General features: G+C 42.4%; 1 protein-coding gene across 1 annotated transcript in view; it reads left to right on the top strand.

Moving 5' to 3' along the window:
• The window catches only part of LOC129088993 (segment polarity protein dishevelled homolog DVL-3), a 16,945-nt gene extending 7,643 nt beyond the window's left edge, over window positions 1-9,302 (top strand). Inside the window, exons 6-15 of the mRNA XM_054596300.1 lie at window positions 1-9; window positions 2,021-2,090; window positions 3,344-3,483; window positions 4,640-4,716; window positions 5,481-5,548; window positions 6,160-6,240; window positions 6,315-6,449; window positions 6,552-6,719; window positions 7,749-7,958; window positions 9,026-9,302. The exon at window positions 1-9 is cut by the window's left edge and continues 91 nt beyond it. Of these exons, the coding sequence (XP_054452275.1) occupies window positions 1-9; window positions 2,021-2,090; window positions 3,344-3,483; window positions 4,640-4,716; window positions 5,481-5,548; window positions 6,160-6,240; window positions 6,315-6,449; window positions 6,552-6,719; window positions 7,749-7,958; window positions 9,026-9,300 (1,233 nt within the window). The 3' untranslated portion in view covers window positions 9,301-9,302. The remainder of the gene's footprint in view (window positions 10-2,020; window positions 2,091-3,343; window positions 3,484-4,639; window positions 4,717-5,480; window positions 5,549-6,159; window positions 6,241-6,314; window positions 6,450-6,551; window positions 6,720-7,748; window positions 7,959-9,025) is intronic.
• The last annotated feature ends 1,071 nt before the right edge of the window (window positions 9,303-10,373 follow it).

Here is a 10,373-nt window from a genome sequence, read left to right as displayed (position 1 = left end):
ATGGAGAAGGTACACACACACACACACACACACACACACACACACACACACACACACACACACACACACACAGACACACACACACACACACAGACACACACACACCTACACGCACACACACACACACACACCTACACGCACACACAACTACACACAGACACACACACACACACACCTACACACACACACACACACACACACACACACACACCTACACACACACACAGACATACACACACACACACACACACACACACACACACACACCTACACGCACACACAACTACACACACACACACACACACCTACACACACACACACCTAGACACACACACCTACACACACACACACACACACACACCTACACACACACACACACACACAGACACACACACACACACACACACACACACACACACACACACACACACCTACACGCACACACAACTACACACAGACACACACACACACACAGACACACACACACACACCTACACACACACACACACACACACACACCTACACACACACACACACACCTACACACACACACACACAGACATACACACACATACACACACACACACAGACATACACACACACACACACACACACACACCTACACACACACATACACACACACACACACACACACACACAGACACACACACACATACACAAACATACACACACAGACACACACACACATACACAAACATACACACACATACACAAACATACACACACACACACACACCTACACACACACACACACCTACACACACACAGACACACACACACACACCTACACACACACACAGACATACACACACATCTACACACACATACAGACATACACGTATACACACATATACACACTCACGTTTCATTTTAATATTTAAATATAAAGAAATATAAATATTTATCATGTGTTTTTTTGTATATTTGTATATGTATATTTGTGTTTATTTATGTAAATACACACAGTAATACACACCTCATAGGTGTGTATTACTGTGTGTATTCATCCTACCAGTGCAGTGGTAGTGCTCTTATTCTGACTCAAAGAGGAAGCAGCTGACCTGATGTCATGTGATCAGCTTCTTTATATCTTTAACTCTGTCTGTCCTCCTGTCTGTCCTCCTGTCTGTCCTCTTGTTTGTCCTCCTGTCTGTCTGTGCTCCCGTCTGTCCTCCTGTCTGTCTGTCTTCCCATCTGTTTCTCTGTCTGTCTGTCTTTCTTCCTGTCTGTCCTCCTGTCTGTCTTCCTGTCTATCCTCCTGTCTGTCCTCCTGTCTGTCTGTCTTCCCTTCTGTTTCTCTGTCTGTCTGTGCTCCCGTCTGTCCTCCTGTCTGTCCTCCTGTCTGTCGTCCCTTCTGTTTCTCTGTCTGTCTGTCCTCCCGTCTGTCCTCATGTCTGTCTGTCTGTGCTCCCGTCTGTCCTCCTGTCTGTCCTCCTGTCTGTCCCGCTGTCTGTCTGTCTGTCTTCCCGTTGGTTTCTCTGTCTGTCTGTCCTCCTGTCTGTCCTCCTGTCTGTCCTCCTGTCTGTCGTCCCTTCTGTTTCTCTGTCTGTCTGTCCTCCCGTCTGTCCTCATGTCTGTCTGTCTGTGCTCCCGTCTGTCCTCCTGTCTGTCCTCCTGTCTGTCCCGCTGTCTGTCTGTCTGTCTTCCCGTTGGTTTCTCTGTCTGTCTGTCCTCCTGTCTGTCCTCCTGTCTGTCCTCCTGTCTGTCGTCCCTTCTGTTTCTCTGTCTGTCTGTCCTCCCGTCTGTCCTCATGTCTGTCTGTCTGTGCTCCCGTCTGTCCTCCTGTCTGTCCTCCTGTCTGTCCCGCTGTCTGTCTGTCTGTCTGTCTTCCCGTTGGTTTCTCTGTCTGTCTGTCCTCCTGTCTGTCCTCCCGTCTGTCCTCCTGTCTGTCCTCCTGTCTGTCCCGCTGTCTGTCTGTCTGTCTGTCTTCCCGTTGGTTTCTCTGTCTGTCTGTCCTCCTGTCTGTCCTCCCGTCTGTCCTCCTGTCTGTCTGTCTCAGTCTGTGTCTTTCAGCAGTGTCACTGACTCCACCATGTCGCTCAACGTCATCACTGTAACTCTGAACATGGGTGAGTACCAGAAGAGGTATTACCGGAAGTAGCAGTACCATAAGTAGTAGTACCATAAGTAGTAGTACCAGAAGAAGTACTACCAGAAGTAGTAGTACCAGAAGTAGTAGTACCAGAAGAAGTACTACCAGAAATAGTAGTACCAGAAGTAGTAGTACCAGAAGTAGTAGTAACAGAAGTAATAGCACCAGAAGTAATAGCACCAGAAGTAATAGTACCAGAAGTAGTAGTACCAGAATAAGTACTACTATATGTAGTTGTACCAGAAGTAGTAGTATCAGAAGTAGTAGTACCAGAAGTAGAAGTACTACCAGAAATAGTAGTACCAGAAGTAGTAGTACCAGAAGTAGTAGTAACAGAAGTAATAGTAACAGAAGTAATAGTAACAGAAGACATAGCACCAGAAGTAGTAGTACCAGAAGAAGTAGTACCAGAAATAGTAGTACCAGAAGTAGTGGTACCAAAAGAAGTAGTACCAGAAAACATAGTACCAGAAGTAGTAGTACCAGAAGTAGTAGCACCAGAAGTAGTACTACCAGAAGTAGTACTACCAGAAGAAGTAGTACTAGAATAATTAGTACCAGAAGAAGTAGTACCAGAAGACATAGCACCAGTAGTAGTAGTACCATAATATGTAGTACCAGAAGTAGTAGTAACAGAAGTAGTAGCACCAGAAGTAGTAGTAACAGAAGTAGTAGCACCAGAAGTAGTAGTACCAGAAGTAGTAGTACCAGAAGAAGTACTACCAGAAGAAATAGTACCAGAAGAAGTACTACCAGAAGTAGTAGTACCAGAAGAAGTACTACCAGACGAAGTAGTAGCAGAACAAGTAGAATAAGAAGACGTAGTACCAGAACAAGTAGAATCAACACAAATAGTACCAGAAGACTCAGCAGAAGAAGTATCATAGGAAGTAGTAACTGAAGAAGTAAAATTAAAAGAAGTGCTCCCATCATTGACTTTAGAACCCCTGGATGTATTTGTACATATAGTGCAGTAAAAGTACACACTAGTCACTAAACTACTGATGTGACTATTATTGTCTTATAGTAATATATACTCTATCATATGTACAGATGAAGTATAATATTTAGAGTATTATAGTTCTTTACATTTTGGCCGAGTATGTTTGTACTGTAACCATGGAAACAGATCACCTTGACACTGTCTCCCTGCCTACCTGTCTCTCCCGTCCCCCCGACCCCCTCCTGTCCCCCTGTCTCTCTCTCTCTGTCCTCCTGTCTGTCCCTCAGAGAGGTATAACTTCCTGGGCATCAGTATCGTTGGTCAGAGTAACGAACGAGGAGATGGAGGTATTTATATCGGCTCCATCATGAAGGGAGGAGCTGTGGCAGCAGACGGACGAATCGAACCCGGAGACATGCTACTGCAGGTACTACTACTAATACTACTGATACTACTACTGGTACTACTGCTACTGCCAATACTAGGGTTAGTGGTACTACTGCAGGTACTACTACTAATACTACTGATACTACTACTGGTACTACTGCTACTGCTAATACTAGGGTTAGTGGTACTACTGCAGGTACTACTACTAATACTACTGATACTACTACTAATACTACTGATTCTAGGGTTAGTGGTACTACTATAATAATAATAATAATAATTAAGCCTTTATTAGTCCCACAATGGGGAAATTCGTTTCTCTGCATTTGACCATCCCGGAGGAGCAGTGGGCTGCAATGAAGCGCCCGGGGAGCAATTTTGGGGTTAGGTGTCTCGCTCAAGGACACTTCGATTGTTGCCTGTAGAGGGGCTTGAACCACCGACCTTGCGGTTGCGGGTCAAGCGCTCTACCTCATGTGCCACAGCCGCCCCACTGCTGCTGTTAGTGGTACTACTAATACTACTGAAACTATGGTTAGTGGTATTACTGATACTACTGATTCTATGGTTAGTGGTACTACTGATGCTAATGGTACTACATTAATGGTGCTACTAATACTACAGTTAGAGGTACTAATTCTACTGTAGAGGATCTTATTCTACTGTTAGAGGTATTAATTCTACTGTTAGAGGATCTAATTCTACAGTTAGAGGTACTAATTCTACTGTTAGAGGATCTAATTCTACTGTTAGAGGATCTAATTCTACAGTTAGAGGTACTAATTCTACTGTTAGAGGATCTAATTCTACAGTTAGAGGTACTAATTCTACTGTTAGAGGATCTAATTCTACTGTTAGATGATCTAATTCTACAGTTAGAGGTACTAATTCTACTGTTAGAGGATCTTATTCTACTGTTAGATGATCTAATTCTACTGTTAGAGGATCTAATTCTACTGTTAGAGGATCTTATTTTACGGTTAAAGGTACTAATTCTACTGTAGAGGATCTAATTCTACTGTTAGATGTACTAATTCTACTTTTAGAGATACTCATTTTACTGTTATAGGTACTAGTACAGTTAGAGGTACTAATACTATTGTTATAGGTACTAGTACTACAGTTAGAGGTACTAATACTACTGTTAGAAGTACTACTTGTACTGAGTGATTACATAAACATTTGTCCGTTATCAGGTGAACAACATAAACTTTGAGAACATGAGTAATGACGACGCTGTTCGAGTCCTCAGAGAAATTGTCCACAATCCAGGGTGAGAATACTACTAATACTACTAATGCTAGTACTACTAATACTAGTACTTCTAATACTACTATTACTACTGCTTCTGCTACTAGTAGATAATGTAACATATTCAAATCTATATGTACCTGTCTGTCTGATTGTCTGTCTCTCTCTCTCTACCTGTCTGTCTGACTCTCTCTCTCTCTCTCTCTATCTGTCACTCTCTCTACCTGTCTCTCTCTCTCTACCTGTCTATCGAACTTTCTCTCTCTCTCTTTTTACCTGTCTCTCTCTCTCTCTATCTGTCACTCTCTCTACCTGTCTCTCTCTCTCTACCTGTCTATCGAACTTTCTCTCTCTCTCTTTTTACCTGTCTCTCTCTCTCTCTACCTGTCTGTCTGACTGTCTGTCTGTCTGTCTGTCTCTCTCTCTCTCTCTCTCTGTACCTGTCACTCTCTGTACCTGTCTCTCTCTCTCTACCTGTCTATCTAACTTTCTCTCTCTCTCTCTACCTGTCTCTCTCTCTCTACCTGTCTATCTAACTTTCTCTCTCTCTCTTTTTACCTGTCTCTCTCTCTACCTGTCTCTCTACCTGTCTCTGTCTTTCTCTGTCTACCTGTTTCTCTCTCTCTACCTGTCTCTCCCTCTCTCTGTCTCTTTCTCTACCTGTCTCTCTACCTGTCTCTGTCTTTCTCTCTCTACCTGTCTCTCCCTCTCTCTGTCTCTTTCTCTACCTGTCTGTCTACCTGTCTCTCTCTCTCTCTCTCTACCTGTCTGTCTCTCTTCCTGTAGACCCGTGACGTTGACGGTGGCTAAGTGTTGGGACTCGAGTCCTCGGGGCTGCTTCAGTCTACAGAGGAGTGAGTCATCGCCTCGTTAACAGAATGTTTCCTCCTCGTTAAGATAATGTTTCCTCCTCGTTAACAGAATGTTTCCTCCTCGTTAACAGAATGTTTCCTCCTCGTTAAGATAATGTTTCCTCCTCGTTAACAGAATGTTTCCTCCTCGTTAACAGAATGTTTCCTCCTCATTAAGAGAATGCTTCCTCCTCGTTAACAGAATGTTTCCTCCTCGTTAAGATGTTTCCTCCTCGTTAAGATGTTTCCTCCTCGTTAACAGAATGTTTCCTCCTCGTTAAGATGTTTCCTCCTCGTTAAGATGTTTCCTCCTCGTTAACAGAATGTTTCCTCCTCGTTAAGATGTTTCCTCCTCGTTAAGATGTTTCCTCCTCGTTAACAGAATGTTTTTGTCGTTAACAGAATGTTTCCTCCTCGTTAACAGAATGTTTCCTCCTCGTTAACAGAATGTTTCCTCCTTGTTAACAGAATGTTTCCTCCTCGTTAACAGAATGTTTCCTCCTCGTTAACAGAATGTTTCCTCCTTGTTAACAGAATGTTTAATTCCTCGTTAACGTTGAACCTTAAACACTCACCTGTCTCCTTGTCCTCCGTCTCTCCTCACGTCCTCAAAGGTGAGCCGGTCCGTCCGATTGACCCTGCTGCCTGGGTGTCGCACACGGCGGCCATGACGGGGAGGCTCCCCCCCCACTACGGTGAGACTCCCATCAGCCACTGCAGCGTCCATCATTATCACCTGTGCTTCCAGTAACCTGTCGGTGTTTTTCAGGCGTCCACGAGGAAAACCATCTCACCATCCACAGCGACATGACGGCCGTCGTCAAGGCGATGGCCAATCCTGAGTCGGGTCTGGAGGTTCGGGACCGGATGTGGCTGAAGATCACCATCCCCAACGCTTTCATTGGTAAGAATACTACATTACCCAGGAGCCTCGGCAGCTGTAGCTATGGAATCTAAAAGTACAGATACAGAGATCAGCGTCTCCCCTCCGTTTGTCCTCGTCCAGGTTCTGACGTGGTGGACTGGCTCCACCGGAGCGTCGACGGGTTCACTGACCGCCGCGAAGCTCGCAAGTACGCCGGAAACCTGCTGAAGGCCGGATTCATCCGCCACACCGTCAGCAAGGTGACCTTCTCTGAACAGTGCTACTACGTGTTCGGAGACCTCTGTGGAGGTGAGGACCACCTGATCAACACCCATTATTAGTGATTAGTAGTGATAATTAATGTTTATAAGTGATTATTAGTGATTAGTAGTGATTATTAATGTTTATAAGTGATTATTAGTGATTAGTAGTGATAATTAATGTTTATAAGTGATTAGTAGTGATAATTAATGTTTATAAGTGATTATTAGAGATTATTAATGATTAGTAGTGATAATTAATGTTTATAAGTGATTATTAGAGATTATTAATGATTAGTAGTGATAATTAATGTTTATAAGTGATTATTAGTGATAAGTAGTAATTAGTAGTGATTTTTAGTGATTAGTAGTGATTATTAGTGATAATTAATGTTTATAAGGGATTATTAGTGATAAGTAGTGATTAGTAGTGATTAGTAGTGATAACTAATGTTTATAAGTGATTATTAGTGATAAGTAGTAATTAGTAGTGATTTTTAGTGATTAGTAGTGATTATTAGTGATAATTAATGTTTATAAGGGATTATTAGTGATAAGTAGTGATTAGTAGTGATAAGTAGTGATTAGTAGTGATTAGTAGTGATAACTAATGTTTATAAGTGATTAGTAGTGATAATTAATGTTTATAAGTGATTATTAGTGATAAGTAGTAATTAGTAGTGATTTTTAGTGATTAGTAGTGATTAGTAGTGATAATTAATGTTTATAAGGGATTATTAGTGATAAGTAGTGATTAGTAGTGATAAGTAGTGATTAGTAGTGATTAGTAGTGATTAGTAGTGATAACTAATGTTTATAAGTGATTAGTAGTGATAATTAATGTTTATAAGTGATTAGTAGTGATAATTAATGTTTACTAGTGATTATTGCTAATTATTGGTGATTACTAGTGATTATTAGTGAATATTAGTGAATATTAGTGATTATTACTACACAAACACACAGTTCTGCAGGAAACTGGAGCAGATTAGTTGTTGACAAATACCAGGATCTACACTCAGGGTACTAGTACTAGAACTAGTTTTGTACTACTGATCAATACTACTGATTCTGTCAGATCTGGGTGTGATGACTCTGCTGGATCATGAAGAAGACTTCAGTCGAGGAGGAGGATCAGATTGTGACCCTCTGGGTCCGGCATCGGGCACTGTGAGGACCTTGGACTTCCCCTACCAGTACCCCGTCCCTCACCCCTACAGCGCACCTCCCCCACTCCTACAGCTGCCGGCCTGGGGAGGAGGAGGAGGGGGAAGTCAGCACAGTGAAGGTGTGTTTTTATATTAATATCCTTCATGATTAATACTCATGAATACTCATTAATACTCATTAATACTAATGAATACTCATTAATACTAATGAATACTCATTAATACTCATTAATACTAATGAATACTCATTAATACTCATTAATACTCATTAATACTCATTAATACTCATCAATACCTATAAATACTAATGAATACTCATTAATACTCATCAATACTCATTAATACTCATCAATACTCATCAATACTCATTAATACCTATAAATACTAATGAATACTCATTAATACTCATCAATACTCATTAATACTCATGAATACTCATTAATATTCACTTATACTCATAAATACTCATTAATACTCATTAATAGTGTCTTCATGTGTCTTCATGGTGTCTTCATGGTGTCTTCATGTGTCTTCACGGTGTCTTCATGGTGTCTTCACGGTGCCTTCATGTGTCTTCACGTTGTCTTTATGGTGTCTTCATGTGTCTTCACGGTGTCTTTATGGTGTCTTCATGTGTCTTCATGGTGTCTTCATGGTGTCTTCATGTGTCTTCATGGTGTCTTCATGTGTCTTCACGGTGCCTTCATGTGTCTTCATGGTGTCTTCATGTGTCTTCACGGTGTCTTCATGGTGTCTTCACGGTGCCTTCATGTGTCTTCACGGTGCCTTCATGTATCTTCATGGTGTTCTGATGTGTCTTCATGGTGTTCTGATGTGTCTTCATGGTGTTCTGATGTGTCTTCATGTGTCTTCATGGTGTTCTAATGTGTCTTCATGTGTCTTCATGGTGTTCTGATGTGTCTTCATGGTGTTCTGATGTGTCTTCATGTGTCTTCACGGTGTTCTAATGTGTCTTCTTGGTGTTCTGATGTGTCTTCATGGTGTCTTCATGTGTCTTCATGGTGTTCTGATGTGTCTTCATGTGTCTTCATGGTGTTCTGATGTGTCTTCATGGTGTCTTCATGTGTCTTCATGGTGTTCTAATGTGTCTTCATGTGTCTTCATGGTGTTCTGATGTGTCTTCATGGTGTCTTCATGTGTCTTCATGGTGTTCTGATGTTTACAGGAAGTCACAGCAGCGGATCCAACCGGAGTGCGGCTCTGAAGGAGGGAGGGCGAGGCAGCCAATCAGAGACGACCAAACAGGAAGTGAGTGCTTCGCCTGACAACCAGCTGGAGTCCCCCGGTGACGACGGCACCCAGCGACCCCCGACCTCCTGCTCCGGTGACCATGGTAACAAAGACTCCAAGGACCTCCCGCCGGCTCCGTCACCTCGAGGCCGGGAGTCCTTCTGCCTGGCCATGGGAAACCCCAGTGATTTCTTTGTGGATGTCATGTGATCCTGTGATGATGATGTCACATCCTGTCTGGAATCACCTTTTGAAAATGTCACCTTTGTAAACGAGCTGCTGACGGAGGAGTTTTAACAAACACTGAGACCAGGACAGAGAAACTCGTCTCTGGACCTCCACTGTGGACTCTCTGACCTGGTCCTGGATCAGGAGGGTTCTTATGGGTCACACATTACTGGTTCAGACGTCCAAGAAACACCAAGAACCAACTGTAGTCTAGACAGTCTTTCCTCCAGGACCACGTCCACAGACTCCAGAACCACGTCCAGACTCCAGGACCACGTCCACAGACTCCAGAACCACGTCCAGACTCCAGGACCACGTCCACAGACTCCAGGACCACGTCCAGAGACTCAAAGACCACGTCCACAGACTCCAGAACCACGTCCAGACTCCAGGACCACGTCCACAGACTCCAGGACCACGTCCAGACTCCAGGACCACGTCCACAGACTCCAGAACCACGTCCAGACTCCAGGACCACGTCCACAGACTCAAAGACCACGTCCACAGACTCCAGAACCATGTCCAGACTCCAGGACCACGTCCAGACTCCAGAACCACGTCCAGACTCCAGGACCACGTCCACAGAATCCAGGACCACGTCCAGACTCCAGGACCACGTCCAGAGACCAGGACCCCTGGCTGGTTGCCATAGTAACACCAGTGTGAGCAGTCCCTGCTGTGTTTTCATTCCTGTATCGTCGTCCTCAGATGAAACATTGATCACGTTTATTGATCGATGAGTGATGATGAAGCTTCGTCACATTGTCGTATTTATTTATATTATATATATATATATATATATATATATATACATATATATATAATATATAAATATATATATATATACATATATATATATATAATATATAAATATATGTATAATATATATATAACTTTTATTTTGTCTTCACTTTAAATGATCAACGATTAATAAACACAAAATGTTCAACATCATTCTGGGTTGTTTTTTATTTATTTAAATTTTAAACAAAAGATCAAAACTAAAAGAGTTCATTCATTTAAAATATTGATCATGTTTCATAAAAACATTTAAA

The sequence above is a fragment of the Anoplopoma fimbria genome, chromosome 1 (genome assembly GCF_027596085.1).
Source record: "Anoplopoma fimbria isolate UVic2021 breed Golden Eagle Sablefish chromosome 1, Afim_UVic_2022, whole genome shotgun sequence".
NCBI classification, from domain to species: domain Eukaryota; kingdom Metazoa; phylum Chordata; class Actinopteri; order Perciformes; family Anoplopomatidae; genus Anoplopoma; species Anoplopoma fimbria.
This window is presented reverse-complemented; position numbering and strand designations above follow the sequence as displayed.